Raw genomic sequence first — 24,572 nt, 5'->3', positions numbered from 1 at the left:
TGCATCTTTTTTCATTTGCACATTTTTTTTTCGCGTCATTTGATTAAACTATACCAAAAGAAAATCAAAGTCCATAATTAAAATAAAAATCTATTTACTATAAAGTAGTTTGAATTCCTGCAAACTTGGGCATTTTTTGCACGTAAGAGCATAAAAAGGGCACATTAAGTAGGAATATGTCAATCTTTCTCTAGATGAATAGACAAATACTAGAAAAAAGTCATACCAACGAGATAATTTAATAAAATGAAATTAGAGTGCACTTGCATGGCAATTACAATCTTTTTATTCATTGGGTTGTGATATTCACACACATTTTTTTACTTCTTATATATCTTTTGTTAATTTATATCTTTTGATTATTTTCAATTTATCCGATCTGAAGGTTGTAAATTAAAAAAACATATAAAAGATGAAAATGGATGTGTGAATATCACACTTCTATTGCTTTTGAACGTTCATGTTGTCCATGTGAATACGATTACGAGGGAAGAAAAAAGACTTGCCTTAATTACGTCATACACGCGTTTGATTAGCACGTTAATGCGGATTAGACAAAAGCCAATAACATCAAGCACTCAACATCTCCTGATTATAATACAATAAACAGGTATGAAAAATCACACATTTGATGAGGACTCCAAGTCCAACCTGCAACAACGCATCAGATATTTTAGGCAGCAAATTCACTTTTAAATCTTAGGGTTCTTTTGCAAGCGATCTTAAAATGGTCGAAATTACTTTTGGTAAAAATGTATTTAGAGCTAATTTTTAGTAAAAATGTAAGTAAATCATAGGAAAAACACTTACAGCGCTTATCTTGGAAGAAACACATAACTAGTGCTTCTTGTAGAAGGTACTTGCCAAAAATATTTTCTATAAAAACGCTTTCAATCATTTTAAATGTACTTCAAAAAAACTCTTATAATATTCAGGTTTAATGTCCTTTTATTAAGTTAAGGCTTGCTAGGGGTCATTTGGGAGATGGAACCCATCCGTATCCAAGTTGTGGGGATCCTATGGATTCTTATATCCTAGCCGCTTATCGTACATCGTACGGTCAAAAAATATTTTAAATTTATTTATTTAAAATTAAACACAAATAGTACTTAACGAAAACTGACTGCATGATGTACGATAAACGATCATGATGTGAGAATCTCTAGGATCCCCACAAAAAGAATGTGAAGAGAATCCTCATCCGTCATTTGGGGATATTCAACCCCCTATTTTACGTGTTTTATTATTTTAAAAAAAAAATGACTAACTTTTAAACTGGATCTTAGAAAATGTCGTCTCCCTTGGTGCATATAAACTTAATACAATTCGTCGTAGTTCGATTCAACGGAAGCAGCGCTAAATCCGGACCAACACATGAGTTAAAAAGTCAACTCAACAGAAAGCCCAATTTCAACAGCCCAGTTTCAGAGAAAAGCCCAAAATTTTCTGGCCCATCAGAAAGTGTCCCGCGCCAAAACGCAAACTCGCACAAACTTGCTTCTCTCCTTCTCCATCTACACTTCTTTGACTGGTAGTTCTGAAAGTTAAACCCTATCAGTCACGCACTTCATGACGATCTATAGCCATCGTCTGCTCTATGGACCATGGAAAACCCTACAGAAGCACTCCCAGAAACCCAGGTGAACGGCCCAGATCCGCGGAACAACCCAGAAACCTCCGAATCCGGTGATGGTCTTCTCGCCGAGCTCGAGTCCCTCCGCCAGTCGCACCAGGCCCTGCTGTCGAAGTCGGCGGCAATGGAGGAAGACTCTGATCTCATCCGGCAGCAGAGAGACGATGCCCTGGCTCACAACGTCGAGCTAACCAAAGTCGTCGGAGAAATTTCCGGCGAGAGAGAGTCGCTTCGCGACGAAATTCAGAAGCTCGAAGGTTGTCTGAGAGAAAAGGAAGATGGGTTTGACTCGAAATTGGAGGAGGAGCTGAAATTGAAGGAGGTGATTGAAAACGAGGTGCGAGTTTGTCGGGAGACGATTGGAAGATTGGAGCTTGAGAGAAAGGAGAGAGATGGGTTTTTGCTGAAGTGCTTGGATTCGCTCCGATCGATCAAGGAGGGCATAATCGGAATAATCGACTGCGTCGGCGACGAAAAAGTAGGGAATGGAACTGAAGAAGCTGAGGGGACCGGTGCGGAATCGGAATCCGACCCAGAATGGAGGGCGGTTTATGAGGAGATTACGGCGGTTGCCCGGCTGACGGCTTCGGCGGAAGCGCAGGTGAGTGAGTATAAAGAGCTGAGGAAGAAGGAGAAGAAGGAGTTGGAGAATAGCGTGGTGAGTCTGACGGAGGAGAACAGAGATATCAGCAGCCTGCTTAGGGTTGCTCTAGCGGAGAAGGAGGCGGTGGTGAAGAGGTTGAAAGGAAGCGAGCAGAAGCGGGTGCCTATTTTGCAGAGAGTTGGGTTTGGGTTTATAATGGGAAGTGGGGGCAATGAGCAGTCGCCGGAGAATTCGGGGATAAGCTGGACGGTGCAGGGTCTACTGCAGGAAGTAAATCGGATGGCAGTGACTGTGAAGAGGGGGTTATCAGTCTGGTGAGTTCAATTTTTCGTTGTTTCGGTCATTGATTGTTTGAGCTAATTCATGATTTCTCGTTGGTATTTTCGTGTTTGATTATTCGTATCAGGCCTCGACTGTAGAGAAGATCATGAAGAACCTGCGGCTTGAGATCACTCAGTTGAGAAGATCTCTGGATGAATCTAGGTAGTTCGTCATTGAATTATGTTCGTATTTGAATTTGCATTTGTATTTTGATTGTGAGGTAGGTCAGCTATCGAAGATATAAGCTTTGTTTCGGTGTTAGTTACCTGAATTTGCATTTGGATTTCGATTTCAAAATGATGGCAGTTCTTAGTTCTTACGAACGGTTCAGAAAAAAAAAAGGAGAACGTTGGTTAGTTGAGGGAAATGGTAACTGTTTGAGTATGATTCCTAATATTTTGTGATGAAAAGTTGTCAACAGTTGAAGCCTTTTATGAATATGAGTTTCTGAAAGCACTTCTCTAACCACTGAAAGCACTTCTCTAACCATACTTGTACTATAACCGTACTGTACTATATATGTTGAGCATCGTTCATTTAGTTGTCGATTACTTATTATCAATTCTATGCCAGGTCAGACACTGAGCGCTTGCAGAGTCTCGCGGAAAAACAAGCTCAACAAATTTCGGAAAACACGCAGTACATCAAGGAGTTAGAAAATAGAGAGAGGGTGTTAACTCAAAATGTAATGGACAATAACAAAAATCCGTTGTTTGTTTGCTTTGCGGTCCTAAAGCGTACTCATCTTCTTGCTGACTTGTTTCTGTCATTTTATGGTTGTAAGGTTGAAGAACTCATGATCGAAATAAAGGAAAGTGAAGCAGAGGTTGCTAGATGGAGAGAAGCTTGCGAGCTAGAAGTTGAAGCTGGGAAAACTGAGATAGGAGAACGTGAGAAAGTGGTAAGTTTCTACTCCCCGTTAGTAATTGCTACTGCTTAATTGTTTACTAGGATTTAGTTCTACGCTTTATTTCCTTTTCTGGTGTTCTTGAATTTAGTCTCTCACACTTTGGTATGCTATTCCATTAGATCGCCATTCTGAAGCAAGAATTAGAGAAGACAAAAGCGGCTCTGGACATATCAAATGGCAAACTGAAGATGAAGGAAGAACTTGCAGTGACCGCGATGGCTGCGCAGGCAGCAGCAGAGAGGTCCCTGCAGCTGGCCGATAGCAGGGCATCAGGACTACGGGCACGTATAGAAGAACTAACGAAACAAGTAGAAGAAGCAGAGAGCAGAGAGCGCAACAACCGAAGGGTGAGACACATGTGTTGGCCATGGCGACTCCTGAAAGCTTCTAACAATGCACAAAACAGTATTAAGCCTGTAAAACGATTACTACCAGAAATGCAAGCCTTGCTTCACTATAGCGGGTGATAAATCAGTTACTTTTCGGATCAATTCAGTTGTATTTGTTTGAATTTGTTTCTTCGTTTATTTTTTAGATGTAAAGAAACAATTGCTTGAGTACGATTGCAATGTGCAGTGTTTCCTCCTTTTCCGTCCTCTCAAATTTCAGTTGCGGAATCAAGAAAACAGAGTACAAAGTATTACACGATAAACGAATTACATGAAGGTTTAAGACAATATGATACTTTGCCAGTGCCAGCCAACAAGACTTATCTGTTCTTGTGAGAAATCTCCGATGTCTCCAAATTTTAGATTCGCTAATTACAACGAGAGAAATTCTCCGATGTTTCCAAACAGAAATAAATTACAACGAGATAAATTCTCCGATGTCTGCAAATTTTAGATTTGCTAATTGAATAGCCCTCCAAATTCCTTCTTCATCAGTCCCTTAATCTGTGCAACAAAACAGAAATTCCAGCGTCAAATTGAACACATCGATACTTCCATATGTTAAGCAAATTATCCATACAAGTCTCAAAATCGACTGAGATATACCTGCTTAGCCGAAAGTCCAATCTCTTCTAAATCATCAAGCTGAAAACAAAGAAAACAACATCGGATTAGAAACCAACTTAAAAGCATTATATAACTACATCCATCCCCTACTAGTTTTGTTGTCCTTTAAAATCTCTGATGTGGGATTTGAGAATACTTACATTCTTGAAGGGCTTCGGAGATTCATCGCGCAGTTCCATGATGTAGGTTGCTCGTTTCTCACCAATCCCCTAAACGTAAACTTTCAAGTAAGTTGAAAACAAAAAATGCTAGAGAACAGCGATGATAATAAAAAAAAGTAACCGATCCTCACCTTTAATCTTTTCAATTCTTCCCTATAAGTAGAAAAAATGAAGAAAGGGTTAGGCTTGTACAGGATATGAAGCACACTACTGATTGAAAGCATATGTACTTACTTGCTAGCTGTATTTAAGAAGCCAAGATATTCTTGAACAAGAGAATGCTGCAATGACGGTTTAACATTAGAACTTGGAACGAAATTGAAGACATGAACAGAACGAAGATAAGGTATAGATCATACCTTCACTTCAGAATTACGCACACTAAGCGCTTCCCAAGGGCTGTTGACATTTGTAACCTCACATCTATTGTCTTTCATACCCTGATTAGCTGGAGTTTTCGGTTCTACATTGTTGGATGAAGCATCATTCTCCTCTCGCATCTTGATGCATAAGGGAGTTGCAGAACAGTCGGTTTTTGATGCATCTGATATCTTTTTGCACACAGGAGTTGCAGAAAGAAGGTTTTTCAGATTGTTTGATAATTCTTGTAATCTTGAACTTATTGGCGGCGATTTTTCATCATTGACATCTGAGTTCTTGCCTTCCTTTTCAACATGATGACCTGTCAATTGAAGCACCAAATTAGGATTTGTTAGGTCAATTTGCATCCAATATCTTGCAGATGAGGTTTGCCAATTCAAACCATAAGAAACCAACCTTCTTCAAGTAAAGAGAAGTCATTTCGGCTATTGACACCTGGAGTATGTTGCTCAGTATGAGCATCAGAATTAAAAGAAACATCCTGGAAACAATATGAAATATGCATTAAGAAGGTACTCCACAATTCCAACTCATGATGCTTCTGTGTTGAAACCTTCCATTACCTTTTTTGCCATTAAAATGCTTTCTGCATGCTTTGGAGCATCTGATGATAAATTATCCTGCAAAATGTCAGTTGACACCCATCACACCTTTAACATTTACATCTTATAAAAACAAAATCCTCCTAATATATTTTTCTAGACTTCTACCTTACCTTTTCACCCATAGAAGTAAGTTCCAGAGGCTTCAGTGCATCTGACAACGTATTCTCCTGCATAGACCATCAGTGACGTCAATCGAAGATTCCAAATGATTGTCTATAGCAATACAAATTATACAATACAGGAGTACTGTGAAGGATGAGTTACATACCACTGAAGGTTCTGCTACTTCCGTAACACTTGAAACGGACATTTCCTGCAAAAATACGATGCAATGCCTAAATAAGAATACAAGATTACTCCCCCAAAAGTGTTCTCACTTCTTGAAATTCTAAATATAGACAAAATCAAAAGTACAATATAAAAGACCCCTACCTCTTTATCTACAGAAGTTTCTGAGGTCGCGATAACTGAGATTGAACTTCCCTACATTAAAACTAATAAGGTAAACTCAGGTTGAAAAACCATATTCGGAATCTGATTACATCAATTTGCAAAATGCTTCCCATATAAGTGTGTAATCTAGTATATAAGGTGGTGTTTTTTCTATCTTTTCACTAAATCAAAAATATCCAGGATATATGACTACAATACTCAACATAAAGTAAGAGATAATGTACCTTCTTCGATTTGGTCAATTGATTTTTTACATCAAATAGCTTCCTTTAAAAAGAAAAAAAGTAGCACATATTTCAAAAACTACAGTCATTACTGGAAGGGAACAAATGATTCAGCTATAACTTAGTGTACAAAGGGAGACCTTCATAACATACCTTCCTTTCAATACGGGAGTCATACTGCAATTGATCTTCTTTTCAGAGAGAGGCGCTCTGGAAATGGTTTGTTTCTTTGTTGTAGCCACAATGGTCTGCGGTATATGGCCCTTATGTGATGGAACCACCGCTGATCTTGTCAAACATTTAGTTTTCTTTGAAGACTCCATGACAGCCCCATTATTATTTTGACAAGAGCGAGACACCAGGCTTACCATGTACATGGAATCTTGACAAAATGTTGGTTTCTACATTGAAAAAGAAAGAATTAAGGTCAAAGACAACCAAAGCTCCCAGACAACAATAAACCAGAAAAAGAAAACCTTGCAACCAAACGAACAACTCTTACCAAGCAAGTGACCATCAGAACTCTATTCGCTCCTACTCAGGGAGTCTTGCAATAAGTGTGTAAGTTTGCTTTCCCGGTAAGGTACATGATTTCCAGAAGCGCTCAGAGCGTGAACAACATTCAACATGGCATATATTGACTTGTGAATTTTACTAGTCTCCACAAGATTTAGGCCATTGACACTTTTCCTATGGCTACGGGTTCCCTCATAACCTATTAAAGGGAGATTGAATAAAGTTATTTCCTATATAACATTGTCAAACAAACAACAAACGAGAAGAAAAAAAGAGGCTGAAACATGTTTGGCCTGTGGTTAAAAAAACATACAACCTGCCAAGTCAACAAAATTCAACTTTCCCACATGAAGGGCATCTGAGCTTTCACTATGAGATGATACATGCACTATCAAGCCCTTGTGGCCGCGACGAGGAAGTTCAGTAGCTACTTTTTGTGCTCGTTTACAGGAAGCTTTTTGTGCTCGTTTACAGGAAGCACACCCACTTACATATAAATTGTAGAATTCTGAAACTGATTTCACGGGAACCTGGAAAGGTATGAACAGATATGTCATGACTCATGAAGAATGCAAAATAGAAAGCCGATCTTGCTATCTAGATTTAAAACAAACAACAAATAACTTACCCGAGAAAGTCCTTTAAGCCGAATTTTCCCTTGAACATCACCCTGTACCAAAACTAGTCGTCGTTCTGGATCCAAGATATCATACACATGGTCCTGATAGACCTCGTAAGATGATATAGTAACGGAATTTCCATCTTTCTCCGAAGCCAAAAAAATTTCAGCCATTGCTAGAGCTGCCAAACCTGGTTTCTCAGCAGAACCCTTCAAAATCAAGTGGTTCAACTCATCACTATACATGCTATTTCGAAAGAAAAAATAGTTAAAAGACTAAAACTTGGGGGAAAAAATTAGGGAGAAATACACCCCACCTGAATTAAGCATGTCTTTCCACTGCATCTTGCTCCCAATGCAACAACAGTGGCATTACAACCACCAAGAACTCCAGGTATTAGAGGCTTCACCTCTCGCGAAAAGATTACGCCATTGTCTTCGTATTGGTCGTAGCAGTAATCCAATTCATACGATTCTTTACGGCTACAACACAAAATTGAGGAAAATCCATGTAACCTTACACTTAATCACAAAAATTAACAATTTTCATTTCGTAACAAAACCCAAAGAGTAAGAATCAGTAGGAATTCGATACAGAAATCGACGTTACCTTGTAGGCTGCTGCTCTTTGAAAGAGAGAGTGACACTCTCTGAATCCTCTCCATTCGGTTTCTTCACGGAGATCCAAGAGTCCCCCTTGGAAAACTCGGCCTCTGAGTCCGTAAATCCCCTGACTTTCGCTACAAATCGGACCTTCCGACATGTTTTGGAGCGTGTTGGGGTCTTGGTGCGGTCAGGGTTGTCGTCCAAAGACGACGCCATCGTAGAACTGAAGATGGAGAGAGAGAGAGAGAGAGAGAGAGAGAGAGAGAACAGTGCGAATTATCCCTTGATATGGTTCTGGTTTTTTTTATATTTTATTTATGATTTTCGTAAGTGCCAGCAAAATAGCCGTTAAGGATTTTGGGAGGGAGTTCAAATTTTGCTGACGTGGCGCGCTTACACGCTCCCTCCCGAAAAGGATACGAATCGAATAATTAATTGGGCCAACACAGAACAATCCAGTACCCACCTAAACATGTTAATTGACCTTCAAAGGGCAATCTCGAAAAATTGAATTCAATTAACTTTTGTCTTTCGGGTCGATTCGGCTACACAGGGTGAGAAAAAATTCTCGAAAATCTCAAATCAAACCGAAAAAATTTCAATCCTAAATTAAAAAAGTTCCTAATCATTTGGTACGGGATTTAGTATTTACATATTTAATGATTCGGAAATCTAAAATTGGACCGAATTTTGTTTTTTTATGCTATAATTTTCCTTTTGTAAAGTAGAAAACATCATCGATGTTTATAGGTTGACCCATTTCAACTTTTGTCTCTATTTGGCCTTTTAGTTTTGTTATCAAGATCGTACAAATCTGATACACAATTTCTCTTGGCTCGTCTCAAACTGTCTCGGCGACGGCATGCTCCCATTCGTCCCGTCTTAATTTTTGACAACGATTCAACCAATAGCGTGCATGTTGCAATCCGAAAAATGGTGAGCTGTGCCCAAAACCAAAGGAAGCATCATGGCCCATTTTGAATGACCCGGACAACTGGAGGTGTAATACAAGGAAAACTAATGAAAATAATTTGAAAATTTTGAGTTTTAACGATAAAAATAAAATAAAAGGTAAATGAATAGTATCATTATTTACTTTTTAATATAACAATGTGATTTTAGTGAGTTCGCATTTCATTTTTGTTCGCGTTTCACAAATTCTTCAATTTCAACCCATCGGAGCGAAGTCGTCGGAAACGATGGAATCGAGGGCGGCGGAAACACAATACGGCGAGAGGAAGAAGATAACGTCGGCGTGCGACGTCGAGGCCCTGAAGAAATGCTTGGAGGAGAACAAAGGCGACTACGTCAAGTGCCAGTCGCAGATCGAGGCCTTCAGATCTTCATGTTCTTTGAAGAAACCAAATCAATCTCCTGAGTCGGTACAGTAGATCATCAATCTACTGCTTTTTCATGTTCTTCACCAATTTTGGGTTCGAATTTTTTTTTGTAATTTATGTTGGAATTTTGAGTGTTTCTGGTAATCTGAACATTTACCCATCTGGGTTTTTTGTAATAATTCATTATCTTTAGATTGTTTGAAGCTTTGGTCTAGGAAGCACTTCCGCTGAAAGCACTTATATTAGAAGCACGTCAAGTGCTTCCCAAATTACTTTCTAGACTAGAAGTAGCACCTACTTCCTAAATGATAAGCAGTTTTAACTTTATCCACCAAACGTTTGTTCAAAGCGTTTTTGATTATCTAAAATCGCTAGCTTTTCCTACAAGCACTTTCGAACATGCTTAAAAAGCTTAAGCTTCTAAAGGATCTCCTCCCGGGCAATGGCTTTTGCGTGAAGGGATTTTGTGGCACACCGCATTTCCCCTTCAAGTACAGGACATCTGGTATGTGGACTGCCCTTGTCCGGCGATGCATTCGGATGAGGAGAGAAAAGCAAAATCGCGTTCCCCCTAACGGGTCTCGGCATGCTGCTCCTCCTTCCACAATCAAGCCGGACCTTGCTCCTCAGCTGAGAGAGTTTCAACCACGGTCGACAACTATTCTCTGAAGGAGCCAGTTCAGGAACCGAAGGCCATAGCAACAACAGCCAGTTCATCGATAAGAAATTCGTCAATGTACCTGATCTTGGTTGCCAGGATAGTTGGACAACGCATGACAGGTCAATTCGGTTGGAACGAAAGGAGTGGCCAAAATGTACTACAGTTTCTTGGTTGGTTTCCTTCCTCCTCAGTTCCTTCCTGCTACTGAAACAAAATGGAGCTTGTGAAAAGAAAGTTGAGATGAAGTTCTTACATTTCGGCAGAAGAGCTGGCGAAGGAAGACGTTGCGGCCAGAAGAAGGACGATCGAGGCAAGGGAAGCCATTGAAGCTGAACCTCCTCTCCTGAGGGTCTGAGAGGTACTACTTGCTTCAGCTGCACTAAAGCCTTTCTTTTTTTCTTTTCTGTTAAATGTATAACACTTTGAAGCAGTCAATTTCGACTTAAAAACAATATTTTACTAAACAAGACTCCGCCTTTCCTATAAAGACAATGTCATATCTTGAATTAATTACACAGCGTAATTGGTTTGAGATACTGTCACAATGACTGACACCTTTTGTGATTAGTTTCTCGCTTGCTATTCGTTGTAAATATAGTGCTTTCATATGCGTGAGTGCATTTTTGTTTAAACACTTTCAACGACTACGTTAATTGTTATTAGATGAATATGATTTAATTTTTATACTACCTAAATCTCGGAATTTAAACTTTTCATGTAATTTGGCATTGCAGAAAACCACAACTTTTGGCTCGAGAAAAAAGCACAGAATGAATCAATGAATTTATAGTTTGTTGCAAATTTATTCTTTTCTCTATATTTGTAACTGCAACAATTGCTGTAATGATCGATCACTACTTATCAAACAACAGTAATAACAACAACAATCACTCCCTTCTTTCATTCTTTTCTCTCGAAAAACCGCGCTGTGAATGACTTGCTTTTCTTCGTCGAACCAACCGAAGACTCCCCGCTCGATCCATACGAGTGATCTTCCTCGTCCTTCTCGTCAAAAGTTCCATACGGAGACGGTGAATATGCATGAGGCACGGCCAATGTGACGGCCCTCTGTAATGCAGCCTTGTACTCTTCCGAGTGCTCTTTGGCTATCGTCTCCTGCCGCTCCATTTTTTGCTTCGATGGAATCTCCATGATTTGATCTTTCTCCAATAATAACTGACGGGAGGGGAAAAAAGGGCAGAGGTTCAGACACCGGGCAGCGATTTTAAGCTTTATGATCTACTTGAGACTTGAGCTAAAAACTTACATCTAGAGCCCTTTGGGCTTCTCTCTCTATCCAAATGATAGCGTGGTCAGAAGTGGCATTACAAGAAAGAACGATGTGCTCAAATCTCCCATCCACCGGAACCGCTGTCTTGACAACGGGAGGAAATCTTCCACACCTGCAAACAAAATTATATAGATGGGAGATCTTTTAACAGCATAGCATCAAAAGTGACTTCCTGCTCAGCAAAACATCAAAGCTATATCTTTGGTTCAACGTGGATGTGGCAAATCCCACGGATACCAGGTACCACTGTATAGTTAACAAGGCTGGATATAGGTCTAGAATATTTCATGTCGGGTTACAGTAGAATTTACATATTGCACAATGATCGCACATTGACAAAAGCAAAAACAGAAGTGAAAACTTGTTCTCGGTAATTTATGGTAGCGGTTGGCTAAGCAGATAATCACAGTTAAGTATGCTCATTAATGCTAGACAATACCTAAAAGGCTTTCTCTCAACAATGTGATAGAGGCGGCCAGGTGCATAGAGCCTCCTTGGATCTTTGAGCATTTTCTCCTCAGGTATACATGTGTCCCTCATACATCGTAGGCACAATATGCACGGCAAACTGTTTCAAAAATCAAATCCAACTTTAATCCAGATAAATTAAAGTGCAAAACTTGATTTCATCACCTAATTAATTCTCAAAATATGAGTTTGCCTTCAGCTGTGAACAAACAATGGTTGAAAAGAGTGATCAGAGCCATCTATACCAGAAAAGTGACTTGAAAATGTCTTCCAAGGGTGTAGCAGTCCGCGGTAAAAAGTCATCCTGGTCCAGCATAATGACCACAATCAAATCTACGAAAAGGATTGACGGAACTACTACTTAAAGATTATAGTGGTGGATGCAACTTTTTGCTAATTAGTTTCTAAATGAACAAGCTTCCACGCATCGCCAACACAGAGAAATATTTTGGGATGAAAATTTTACACAACAATGAGAAAGAAGATGCCAATAAGTATAAAATCTAAGGCTGCAGAAGCATAATAAAATGTATACTCATTTAAACTTATTTAAAAATTAAGAACAAAGAGAGGGACTAAAAACTTGCCTGAAGCACAACAGAATTGATGACATCTGCATATCTGACTGCTAAGTTCAATGACATACACCTCGCCGGTGCAATAGCATAGCCCCTAACCCTCTTCCGATCAATGTCCCCCAACCTATCCCTGTTCTGCACTACCAACATTGTTAACAATGCTGCTACACCTGACCCTAGGGAGTGTCCTGTGAAAGTCAAAGTATATTTTGGATACTTCTCCACCAGATCTTTCAACATTTCACATTCTGCATCCATGACCCATTGAGCAGCCTTCAATAGCCCGTTGTGAACATACCCGCCATCAAATTTCCTCTTACCCAGCTTATTATCCATCAGAACTGCATAGTCACTCTCTCTTGCCAAGTTAAGGCCTCTGAAGGCAAGAACTATATCGGCATGATCATGATCAAGATACAATATATACGGAGGAGCTAGACCTCCGGTATGTTCATAAGTCTTTTTCAAGATTAGCCAATCTGGGTTGATTCCATACCCACCGGGTGGTTCCCAAAGAGGGCATCGAAGGTCATCTTCGTAAACAGCTAGAATGTAGCGGCAAAGGCGAGGAACAGGCTCAAATTCTTCAGCAGTGGAAATACCCCAAGTCTCACTGTCATGACCCGCTGTGTGGAGGCATCGCTTCCACGCCCAGCGGGTACATGCCAGACAATAAACACACTCAAGGATAGGACACCCACATAGGATTGACATTGAGTCCTACAATCTAAACATACTATGACACATCAAAACTCAGAATTCACAATACACCAATGCCTAAGGACATTTCAGCAGCATCAATCGGATTTTCGCAAACGCAATACAGGTATTCATTTACTAATGTTCACAAGAACTATCAGTAGAAGCACATCAAATAAAACACAATGTTATATAACTTGACCCCAAATTACACAAAAATTGAATACTTGAAAAATGGAACCAAAGCTGCTATCTTTTCATACCCAGAAGCTGAAACTTGACAAAGAGCTCGATTGGGTCAACTGGGTCTCAACCATTACTGTGTTTTGATGCACTGATAAAAAATCTTCAGGAGCAGAGAGAAAGTACCAGATACCCAGATTTCGGTTTCGATCAAATACTGGAATCTCACGGCAAAGACACGAGAAATTAAAGCGTGGTTTTTGCGTACATTATACAAATTTGGTACTAATTTAATTGAATTTTGAAGGAAATAGTGAAGGGGAAGTGTGAAGGGAGGTCGTACCTGCAAGTCAATGCCCATTGGGGTTTCTTGATTACTTGGAGAAGAGATGGAAGTGGGTGGAAACATGATGAAGGTGCGCGGTAAAGGCCAATCATCACTGTTGGCTTCGATTGGCACTTACCATTTGTTTCGTTTTATTCATGTCTCACGTGCTCGCTGGTCCATCTACTTTTTTTACCGCGGTAAAAGACATTGCGATGAGAATATTATTCTGGCAGCTAAACTGTTACTGAGATTGTCCACGGTTAATTAGTATTTATATAAATATTAAATCGAAAAAAATTACCATTTTTAAGGAAAGGAGTTGATTTGACAAAAATATTTTTTATTAAAGGAAATTTTTCACGAAATGACCAAAATGTTTGGCAATAACTAATGTCGGAGACCACTTTTATCGATTTTAAAGTGAAAAGTTATGTCATTTTGGCTAAAAAAAGCCAACTATGTTCACGTATACAACGGTCTCACGTGCAAACTATTATGTTATTTGGTTTTCACCGGCCAAACGTATGATAATTTATATTGTTGTTGGATTTAACCATTACATTCAAAGTGTAACGGGGCAATTTTATTACAGTTCAGATGTGTAATTGTACTTATTACAAAACGCTTCCTAGCTAATCATCAATGGTATAAACAGATTCTCTTAGGAGATGGATTGTGCCCTTCATCAACAAATTCTCAAAACTGTTTTACATTTCTGACTACACAACAGCCCGACGTCCAAAATTTATCGTTAAGAGATCGCGGTCACGTCTTAAACTTCTGAGTGAGTTTCCCCACTCCTTCCCTACAATCTTCAGCGACGCGCTTGGCACCTTCTTTGACGGCCAAGCTAAACTCCGATGTGCTTTGCTGCAACTCTTGGGCTGATCTACTGGCCTTTGAAATGGCGGCGTCTTTTAGTTCTGCAGCCCCTTTTCCTGCCTTGGGGATCCACTCCCTCAAATTGGATATGAGCAAGGCTATCTTTTGGATGATCTGATCGATTATATCTCGGGATTTCCCTTTTATATTTGTTGCTAGTGCCTTAAGCTTATCCATCAAATTCTTCGCCCTGTTGACAGCTCCTTCAACCGAGAACTGCTTGCCAGCCTCGAGCCATGTAGCCTCACCCAAGGTATCTTCTTGGAGGTCATTGTCAACAACTACCTTGATGCCCTGCCTCTCCCAGCGATCTCTAGCCTCCTCGAGTACTTTAGCATGTTCTCTTGCTCTTTTTGCCTCATCTTCAGCCCAAGCCCTGGATTACAAAGATTAAAGTCTTAGAATGTTGCGTGAAAATAACGAAACAGATACATAAGACTTGGAAGCTAAATACCTGGCCATGGACAATGCTTTCCGTTCAACCTCTAGATCATGCTGTAGGCGTGCAATCTCCTGGCTTTCGGTTTCTGCTTCAGTCCTAAGTTTGCTAATTCTTTCTTTTTCATAGGATATCTCTGCTTTGTTACTCATTAGGCTCTGCAATTGTTCCTCCACCTCATGCCTTAACTTGGACAGAACTTCCATTTCTGATTCAACAGCTGCACGTTCTTTCATCAAGGCAATATTATCTGCCTCTCTCTCGGATCTTAACCTTTCCAATTCACGTCTTGCTTCTTCAGCCATTTTCTCCACAGCATCAATTTTTTCCCTCTCCATGGAAAGATCCTTCTCAAAATTTGCGTTCACATCCTTTTCAACTTCAGCCACTAAAGCATTATGTGCCTCCACAGCATTTTCTGCTATAGCTTCTGCTTCAATACGTGCAAGCTCCTCACTCACCGAGTCTGAATACTCTCCAGTTGCAAGGGCAATAGCAGCCTGGGCTTTTGTTACTGGCTTATCAGGCTGGAAGAGTCTGGTGTAACCTTTAAAACAAAAGAGAAGGAAATGTGGACTATCAAACCCATAAACTTCTGTTAAAATTAGAAATATAGGTACGAGTCATGACTCACCAAATGCAAGAGCAATAATACCCTGTTCTCCAGATAGGTCAGCAACAAGTGCAGGACATGCATCTGGATGTATCTTATCAGTGTCTATAAAACCAGAAATTTGGTAGAGGACCTGTCCAAATGAAAAATAGTAAGTATAGAACTAACGATTCAGGCCTACAAGCACAAGAGTAGCTCAAAAACAACAAAACCGAAAACAAACTGATATTGTTAACAACCTCCTTGTCGGCTTTTGGGAGATGTTTTTTCTCTAGGGCCATCTTCCAACTTACAAGATCCTGGCGTGATAGAGGGCTGCAGCAAGAAATGGCATTAAAAAAGAAGGCAAATAAGAAAAACCACACAAACAACAACAACAACAACAAAGCCTTAACCCACTAAATAAGAAAAGCCATAAACTATGTAATTTAGCCTCAATTCAGTAACAAAAAGCAAATCGACTATACATTTAAATGCGAGCAGAGAAACATATTAAATAAATACAGATAAGCCCTCACAACTAGAGCAACTAATTTCCAAAAGTAAAGATACCATGCCATGATGTACTTGTCAAATTTTCAATTGTGAACGGCCAGGATAATTGGTTTGGAGGAGGTAAACCCCGAGTATTTGGAACTAGACACAAATCTAATAACACAAAGTGATTTTAAGGAAACAACATACTAAAGAGGACACTATGTTACAAGGAATCAAATATACTACCTTTCAGGAGAGAAGTAAAATGAACTTTCATTTTCATCCAAGGAAGAAAGCATATCATTTCTTGACAGCCTGCTTGAGATAAGTCCTGCTTCAGCCAAACCTGAATGGATGCAAGGAAATAATAAGCAAACAAAGCCTATTCACACTGTCTCTTACGCTATAGCAAAAAAATCTAACATGCTCAAACCTTGAATGGATGGGAAATCAGGGTCTTCAGGTGTAATATCATCAAATGCAAGCTCACTAACATTCTCAATATACATAGCAGGATATATTTTAGAGATTGAGTTCCTACAGTTAACCCCAAGAAAATATGTCAAAAAGTGTAGACCTATACTATGCATCACAAATTGCAAAACAGAAAACACGTTGCCAAGATTTATATCACAGAGACGAAGGAGGTATACCTTGAAAGAGCACTACTTGCAAAAACCAACCAACGGGCATATTCACGCCGTGTACACAAATCACCAGGTTGAACTTCAGCCTCTATGACCTGAAAACCATTGTCACATTCAAATTACAGATTACAAACTGGCTTAACATCTTACAAACAAAATTATAAACTAATGAGAACAACATTGATATTTGAGTCAAAGATTTCCATTTCAAAATTTATCGAATCTACGGAATCAAATACAGTAACAGTTTGAATTAATAAATAAAAAATCCTCCAATAACTTTGAGATAAGGAAATTAAAAGCAAAACATGACAACGTCAGTACCTTTAACACTTGCAGCGCTGCTAATGCCTGCCCCTGGACCTGATCAACAACTGCCGGAACCAAAACCTTTCCAGGAACCACCTGTAGAGCTGCAGAAACCACAGTTGGAGCAGGTATTCCAGCAGAAGTGAAGGAATTCCCAGCAGTTGGTAATTGTGATTTGCTTCTAGACGGCTCACTTTCAGTTATGGTATTCTCTTCCAGGGATGAACTAATTCCCTCAGCTAAAACCTGCAGTGTTTTGCTGAGGTCAAGGTTTTCTTCGGTTGAAGATGGGGTTACAGGCCCTATGTTATCTTCAGATGAAACCTGAGGTTCTAAAATTGTGTTTGATTGTGTTGTAACTGATGTATCCAGAGCTATGGGTTGACTAAGTTCCTGTGCGTCGGCAATAAAAGTAGAAGACTCAAAAGTGGCAGTTTGGTTTTCACTTGTCCCCAGTACTCCATCCTGGGGTTCAATGCTAAGGTTTGACTGATTAGTTTCAGAGGCTTGCAAGTTGGTTGGTTTGACACTCTCTAGGTTCTCTTTAAGTTCAGAAGCCAAATCTCCTATACCTACAGCGAGGCTTCTGTCAAAATCCTCAAGCCCAGAGGCACGAATTGAATCATTGCCGCCAGGCTCAACTGACTTGTCATCAGAAGTTGATTCATGTGGCGTATCTCCTTTATCTGAAGCACTATTAACCACCTCAGTACCTCTGGATGTTTTTTCAAAATCTTGTCCTGACAAGCCCCCTATATCATAATCATTACCAACTCTAATTTCACTGGGAGACTCATCAATTTCTGGAGATGAAGAAGAATCCTCATTAGTACCTGTCCTTTCTTCCGGACTACTATTAGCATCATGCTTCACATTGCTTTGATCATCCACATCTTCTGTACTCCTCTCATTGTCATCATCATAAGTCAAAGACCGCTCCTGCTGCGTCGTTAATGGCTCCATCTGTTGTTTTGGGCCTGAACATATCCACATATGTTTTAACATTTAGCCAAAAACTAAAAATATACCACTCAAGGCAAACTTGTTCCATAAAACACATGATCTTCCACAAAACCAAAACAAAGCAAGAAAATACAAAACACTTCCATTTCCATTAACACCACCGAATTTCCAGTCCAATTCTAAGCTTGCCGATTATCGAAAGAAATAAGGCAGCAACTTACTCAATTTGTTTCGTTTTCCCAAAGACAATGCTGCAAAAGTAAGCCCCGCAACAAGAACGACTCCGGCAACTCCAGCTCCCACAGTCCCTGAGAGCAAACTACTCCACAAATGTTAGCAGCCAGACAAAGCATAACTGATAAGAAAACGTCAATCCAATAGAGTCGAACAATTATGACCTCCAAACCATTTCTTCCTCTGCGAGTCCAATGACTCTTCCCCATTATCCGAATCGGACCACCCTTTAAACCCGTCAGCGCTCGAGTTCGACCTGACCCACGAAACCCCCTTGCGACGGGGCTCCAATCCACTCCCGTACCTCTCACTGCCTTGAGCAACGCAGAGCACTCGAGCCCGATTATCGAGCTTCCCCAGTCGCCACCGTACGAGAACGGAGGAGGGTTTACTGCAATTGCCTAAATTGAGAGCTAAGCGAAGCTGGAGGGAGCTCGGGGAGCACGTTGCAGTCACAGTCGCCATGGAAATTCACTGCTGCTGGTTTCGGATTGGGGGAAATTACACCCAATTGAAACACATATAAAAAGAGAGAGAGAGAGAGAGAGAGAGAGAGAGAGAGAGAGAGATAGAGAGAGGAAAGCTTCGGTAGGGGAAGTTGAAATTAGGGTTTTTACGAGCTTGAATTGCAGAGAAATGGGTGTGATTTCGAAGGTTTTGGATTTGAGGAGGAAGGAAGAGACACACTCTTTGATTTTGAATTTCATAATATTTTAATTTTATTGTCTTTTTTTTTTTTTGGGTCGTATTTTAATTTTATGATCTATTGACGGAGTCAACGAGGGAAGCGTAATTGCAAAGTGAATTCAAAGTTTATCGCAGATAATTTAACATCTTATCTAATAAAAACTAACGTTGAGGAAAAAAACGATCGAAGTGTTCTCTCTTTGCCATAACTTTTTGTTTTTTTTATTTTAAACAAACGACATTATCTACACTAGAGAGAGGGTGAGTTTAGCATCACAATAAGTTAGCAATAATGTGGTTCAAATTCGAATTTGGCGAGAATCAGACCTAAAACCTCTCACTTACACCTGAAGAAAAATATCACTACAGTGTAGTACTAAAGGACAACTATTTCTTCTTTTTGATTTGTTGAGAAGAATTTTATGGTATGCCTATGCAACTTTTGTATCATTATGTTAGTGGTGTTAAGTCTATGTAAATTGTAGAGGGCAACACGCAGTAATTTAATAATGTATTACACGTTTTTTTCTATAAAGAAAAACACGTTTTTTTCCATAAAAATAAACACGTTTTTTTTTCTTTTTAGAACGTGTTGTCCTTTACAATTTACATAGACTTACCTATAAAAAAAACACGTTTTTTCTTCTTAAAATGTGTTTTTAAATAAGAAGAAAATTTTTAAAAAGGACAATATATTATTGAACACGACACGCCCCGTGTTTGTAAACACGTTTTTTTCCATATAAAAAAAAAAGAAAAAAAAAAAAGCCATGATTCTTATTTACCCCACGCACCTACTTTTTTTTTTTTTGGGAAACTCACACACCCTACTTTTGCAAAAGCAAATTACCTCACAAAAAAGCAACATCAATTTCCCTGCTACTTTGTCTTCTTGACCTAAACTCGATGATTTTCTCTCTTTTATCTAACAGGTAATGCTAAGGAGATTAAATTTATAGATAAAATTTTAAAAATTAAGAGACATGAAAATTAATGATTTGTTTATTATTTAAACATTAATAAATATGTTTATTCTTATTAATGACACATTATTTAATTTATAAACTTAGTCTCTAAATTTAATTTCTCTAGCATTAAATAGAGTTGAGCGACTGATGGTAGAAACCCTACCCTATTGTAAATTGAAGTACTGGAATTTTTGCACGTGCAATCATCAATCCAGAGACCAAAACATGATGGCGAGTTCAATGTTAAATTGTTATTGTTATTTTATCACGTGGCTTAAGCAAAATCTCTCGCCCTTGTAAGTAATACTGTGATTCACCTAACGCTTGGTGATTCTATACTTCTATGCGCATGTTGAAGAATACCAAAAGACGGTGTGATCCTCCGTTTGCTAATAAAACTGTTTTCTTCACCGAATCTACTTAAATCATTGGAAGTTGTATTTTTTTCGGTAACATGGAAGAAAAAGAGAAGAAACACTAAGCAACAACCAGTCTAATTTTAGCAATTTCAATCGTCGGAAAGAAAGAGTTTAAACTAAATAAGAAGATGGAGAAAGCTCTTGAATGTTGTATTAGTCATCCGATAAAAGAGTAAAAAAGAGGAGGAGAATTGCAGAGTGACTAGCAAAGTAGCAAATACACCTCACTCAAATCACTCACAAACTAAATACAAAAGTTAAAAAATCTGTCTTTAATTACAAAAGTGAATAAAAAACCCAAGATTTCAAGATTACATAATCAATGTAAGGAATAAATTGGTGAATTTAGAGTAGGGAAGTGTTATTGGCACTCCAAAAATCTCGTTTTACACTCCTCATAAGTGTATTTTTCTTTCCAAATATAGAAAGTTTGGAGTGTAAAATGAGATTTTTGGAGTGTCAATAACAATTCCCTTTAGGGTAATGTTATTCATACCATGTTTTTGTACCACATTTTCATACCACCTTATGTGGCATTTGATGTGGACAACTACATCATTTGAATTAATCAGATTTTTAAATTTAGTTCATTATTTAATAAACTAATAATTAAGAAAAACTAATTAATAAAATAATGATTGTGGTATACGACGAGTTTTTCTCCTTTCTTTTCTTGGGTTTTGCAAATTTTTCAAATGATGTGGTTGTCCACATCAGATACTATTTAAAATGATATAGAAATATGGTATGAATAACATTACTCGTGAATTTAACGACTGGACTGTCGAAAACTAATGACTAGAATTGAAAGCTCGAGAATATGAAAATTGATTGATGTTTATTCGTTGACCGAAACTTCAACATAAATACACGTAGAAATAATAAAAATAGCTAAACCATGCAACAATTAATCCCATGATTAATAGTCGAGATACCTCCTAATTATCTGTAGTCCTGTAGACAATCTAAACTGACTACTTATTTGCAGATAATTAAACTAATTCCTGACATGAACATGCGTCGAAGAATTATGCCAGAATTCTCACACATATTAAATTCTTGGGATTATGTGGGCTTGCAATGGATTCTTCATCACCACAGTAAACTCCATCTTCTCTGATAGGTCAACGTCATCTCCCTCCACAGGCCTCCACTGAAACTTCCAAACCAAATTCGCCACAAAGTACTCCAGGTGAAGCACTGCCAACCCCGACCCAGGACAGGACCTCCTCCCCACCCCAAACGGCATCATCTTAATCTCCCTGCTTCCCGTCAAATCGAACCCTTCTTCTCCGCCGTTGCTGCCCAAGAACCTCTCCGGCTTGAACGCCATGGGGTCCTCCCACACTTGCGCGTCCCACCCTATATCCGCCACCATGACATTGACGGTCCCGTTTTTGGGCACCAGGTGTCCGCCCAAAACCACGTCATGCGTCACCGAGTGCGGAAACAAAACGTGCCCCGGCGGGTGGCGCCTCAGCGCCTCCAAGATCACGGCTTTCAGATACGGCAGCTTATGTAGGACCTCCTCTTGCACATCCTCCTTCGTTTCTCCCATAACCCCTTTAATCTCTGAAAACAGCTTCTCCTGAACTTGTGGGTACTTTACTACGTTAGCCATGATCCACTGCAGCGCGGTGGAAGTAGTGTCGGTGCCGGCGTTGAGAAACTCCGAGCAGAGGTTGACCATTTCGTCCTCCGAAAGCTTCCGCTTCTGTTTGCTGTCGGGAAGCTCGAGGTCCAGCAGCGTATCAGTATACGACAACACCAATTCATCGTCTTGGTCGTCGTTTTTGCTGCCCTGCTTTGCCTTGTTTTGTCGTGCTCGAATCAGAGGGACGAGCACTTCTCGTTGTTCCTCGAGGATTTTGAAGAATTCCCGCCACCGATTTTTCAGGAAAATCTTCGTCAATTTCGGCTTGAAATTGAGGATGTTGAACCGCCCGAAACTCAAATGTTGTTGGCGCTGCACCCGCTCGATTTCTTTGATTTGCTCTTCGTTCAATTTGTCGCCGAAGCACATTAGAACGAGGAGGCAGAACAGGGCGTATTGGAAGTGGTCGACCACCCTAACACTACCGATGACGCCACCTTCGGAGTGGGATTGAGACTTGGTTTTGAGGCGGTTGACGAGGATGTCGAGAACCCATTTGCGGGCGTTGCCGTAGGATTTGATGCGGGAAGGGTGGAGGATTTCGGAGGTGAGGTTGCGGCGGAGGAGGCGCCACGTAGTGCCGTATCCGGCGGAGGCGATTGTGTGCTGGTTACTGGTAGTGTACTTGTTGGTGACCAAGGCCCCAGGTCGGTCGGCGAATAAGGCGCCGTTCTGGATGAAGGCCTGGTGGGCGAGGGAGCGGTCGGCAATGAAGACGGCGGAGCGGGAGCCGATGGGGAAGGAGATGATGGGCCCGTATTGTGCCTGCAGTTTGCGGATGATGAGCTCGATCTCCAAGAAGGGTTTCAGGATCCACAAGAAGCCGCCGATGATGGGGATTGAGCGGGGACCGGGAGGGAGCTTGGGTTTGGAGACGGAAGTGGGTAGGAATAGAGAAAGAAGGGGCTTGAGGAGGAAGGAGACGCAGAGGGCAATGAGGATAAGGAACCAGGTTTCCATGGTGAACTGTAAGCAATGAGACAATAAATTATTAATTTTCCACAACTATATAAAGAGATGAAGAAATCGTGGAAAGCAAGAAAAGAGATGAAAAATACTGACGAATTATTGATTTGCTGACGAACGCTGGTACTGACTCGGAGATCATCAACTCATCACGGGTCAGGCGAAGCTGTTGGAAAATTATCCATTGCAAAATGATCATCTCTATATCTCTTTCTCCTAATCCATAAAATACGGAAATTCGGATTGTTGAAATTTGATCCAACGGCTACAAACAGATGTTCACTTTAAAAATTATAATAATTTTAGCCGTTTAATCAAATTTCAACAATTCAAATCTCTAAATTTGATAAATTAGGAGAAAAGAATCCCTTTCCTTATCCATTAGTTTTATTTTCTGCTAATAATCTAGGAGAATCCGAACTCAACTACATATATGTTACCACGTGAAAAAGGTCATTGGCATCCAATGTTTTGTTTACGTGCGTATGTACTGTCTTTGGTACTATTTCACGATGACACGCGCAGGTCTCTCACTCATCAAACACGTTCTGTTTCTTTCTTTCATGAAATACGTGAACAGAATGACAACTTCAGCAGAAAATAAGTCCTACATTCAAATAAAACATTATTGTGCTTCATGAATTCACTGAAAATTAACATCGCGATTAGGTGACAATTCATCTCAAGGTGTTATATATTATGGGGGTGAACTGTCAATTTATTCTTAAATTATTGTCTAAGCAAAAATTAGGTTCCTAAACTATTTTTTTAGAAAAATCAGTCCTTGAATTATAAAAATATGTCAATTACATCTCTAATATTAGATTCGAAGCTACTATATTCAATTTTCCATCAATTTTAAGTTACGTTACTTGCATGTGATACACATTGGAGGATAGATTGGTAATTTTCACAAAGAAATAGTGTGAAGTTAATTTTGGAGGGTAAATTAGACATTAGATTTGCAACCTATATGAAATGGTAAGGGCTTATAGGTGAGAAAATGACGGTATTACACTCTAAAGTGTGTCAAGTGACTTAAGTTGACAAAATATTGGATAAAATAGCTTTGAATATAATAATATGGATAAAATTAGCAATTTTTAATGAATTTAGGGACTTCTTTTACCCAAACAATAATTCAAGGATCTAATTTTTACTGAGATGATAATTCAGGCTAGAGGTGGGAAACGAGCAGAGAACCCGCGAGTCAGGGTGAGTAATCAAGATTTGGGGCAGGTCCATTTTTTTGAGAGTAAACGAGGCGGGACAGGGAGGTGACATATCCGGGGTGGGGCGATTCCAAATCTTCAAACCCATGGGGCTCGGGACCGGCCCGTTTCTATTATATAATGGTTGGGCATTGTTGGGGGATTAGAAACCTACCAATTTGGATGAATGATGGGCCAATTCCTATAATACAATGAAAACTTCAAGAGCCTTCTCCGTTCTTCGATTCCAAATTGAAACCCATCAAGTTCCTCCATCTCTCATTTCTCTTTCTATCTCTCTCTCTATATAAATCCACAAACCATTCAATATACCCAAACTTCTTCAAATCCTTCCATTTCTGCTCGCATGCTCTCAGTCTCTCCCTTGATTTTATTGAAATTTCATTCGGACGAAGATAGCGCAAGGCTCCAGATCAGAGAAGATGGTAAACTCTAGATTGACGAAGATGATGCGGTGGACATGCTTTCCTTCATTGGTCTCGGAA

The 24,572-nt window shown here is 39.6% G+C and overlaps 4 protein-coding genes and 1 non-coding gene across 10 annotated transcripts; 1 reads left to right on the top strand and 4 right to left on the bottom strand.

The window, feature by feature from the left end:
- Positions 1 to 1,515: 1,515 nt before the first annotated feature.
- Positions 1,516 to 4,055, top strand: LOC103932221. The gene is made up of 5 exons (XR_007253383.1): positions 1,516 to 2,551; positions 2,644 to 2,720; positions 3,132 to 3,243; positions 3,343 to 3,459; positions 3,588 to 4,055. It is a non-coding gene; the product is annotated as an uncharacterized protein At3g49055 (transcript).
- LOC103932239 (kinesin-like protein KIN-10C) lies at positions 4,047 to 8,337 on the bottom strand. Its single transcript, XM_048571106.1, is given in 19 exon segments — positions 4,047 to 4,361; positions 4,464 to 4,502; positions 4,625 to 4,693; positions 4,777 to 4,798; positions 4,880 to 4,926; positions 5,005 to 5,327; positions 5,423 to 5,507; positions 5,590 to 5,646; positions 5,742 to 5,798; positions 5,900 to 5,944; positions 6,064 to 6,114; positions 6,309 to 6,351; positions 6,462 to 6,709; positions 6,811 to 6,843; positions 6,845 to 7,023; positions 7,141 to 7,354; positions 7,453 to 7,653; positions 7,761 to 7,926; positions 8,054 to 8,337. Coding segments are annotated over 19 exon segments (2,136 nt in total). The 5' UTR covers positions 8,266 to 8,337; the 3' UTR covers positions 4,047 to 4,316.
- Positions 8,338 to 10,811: 2,474 nt separating this feature from the next.
- On the bottom strand, positions 10,812 to 13,746 carry LOC103932220. 4 transcript variants are annotated; one of them, XM_009341776.3, is made up of 6 exons: positions 13,613 to 13,746; positions 12,397 to 13,114; positions 12,055 to 12,113; positions 11,781 to 11,909; positions 11,318 to 11,453; positions 10,812 to 11,226 (listed from the first exon to the last, which is right to left on the bottom strand). In XM_009341776.3, the coding sequence occupies exons 2-6, from the start codon at positions 13,099 to 13,101 to the stop codon at positions 10,951 to 10,953; spliced, it is 1,305 nt and encodes a 434-aa protein (XP_009340051.2). In that variant the 5' UTR covers positions 13,102 to 13,114; positions 13,613 to 13,746; the 3' UTR covers positions 10,812 to 10,950. The 4 variants fall into 4 exon arrangements, with proteins under 4 accessions (XP_009340051.2, XP_009340050.2, XP_048427112.1 ...); XM_009341775.3 differs by having other exon boundaries at positions 13,350 to 13,698; XM_048571155.1 differs by having other exon boundaries at positions 12,397 to 13,486; positions 13,613 to 13,691.
- A 412-nt stretch (positions 13,747 to 14,158) lies between these two features.
- Positions 14,159 to 18,863, bottom strand: LOC103932219. Of its 3 annotated transcripts, XM_009341772.3 has the most exons (11): positions 18,326 to 18,861; positions 18,149 to 18,235; positions 17,798 to 17,941; positions 16,980 to 17,068; positions 16,662 to 16,750; positions 16,442 to 16,545; positions 16,255 to 16,354; positions 15,771 to 15,846; positions 15,553 to 15,664; positions 14,934 to 15,465; positions 14,159 to 14,855 (listed from the first exon to the last, which is right to left on the bottom strand). In XM_009341772.3, exons 1-11 carry the CDS (start codon positions 18,624 to 18,626, stop codon positions 14,363 to 14,365), a joined length of 2,127 nt encoding a protein of 708 aa, XP_009340047.2. In that variant the 5' UTR covers positions 18,627 to 18,861; the 3' UTR covers positions 14,159 to 14,362. The 3 variants fall into 3 exon arrangements, with proteins under 3 accessions (XP_009340047.2, XP_009340046.2, XP_048427059.1); XM_009341771.3 differs by having other exon boundaries at positions 16,980 to 17,941; positions 18,326 to 18,863; XM_048571102.1 differs by having other exon boundaries at positions 16,980 to 17,941; positions 18,149 to 18,246; positions 18,326 to 18,469.
- Positions 18,864 to 21,054: 2,191 nt separating this feature from the next.
- LOC103932212 (cytochrome P450 89A2-like) lies at positions 21,055 to 23,099 on the bottom strand. Its single transcript, XM_048571007.1, has 2 exons — positions 22,952 to 23,099; positions 21,055 to 22,855 (listed from the first exon to the last, which is right to left on the bottom strand). Exon 2 carries the CDS (start codon positions 22,847 to 22,849, stop codon positions 21,287 to 21,289), a length of 1,563 nt encoding a protein of 520 aa, XP_048426964.1. The 5' UTR covers positions 22,850 to 22,855; positions 22,952 to 23,099; the 3' UTR covers positions 21,055 to 21,286.
- Between the last annotated feature and the right edge of the window lie 1,473 nt (positions 23,100 to 24,572).

Source organism: the organism of the source record quoted next, unplaced genomic scaffold, assembly GCF_019419815.1.
Source record: "Pyrus x bretschneideri cultivar Hongxiangsu unplaced genomic scaffold, Pyrus_bretschneideri_v1 Contig57, whole genome shotgun sequence".
NCBI lineage: Eukaryota > Viridiplantae > Streptophyta > Magnoliopsida > Rosales > Rosaceae > Pyrus > Pyrus x bretschneideri.
Note: the sequence above shows the minus strand (reverse complement) of the source record. Positions and strands in the feature narration are given on the sequence as shown.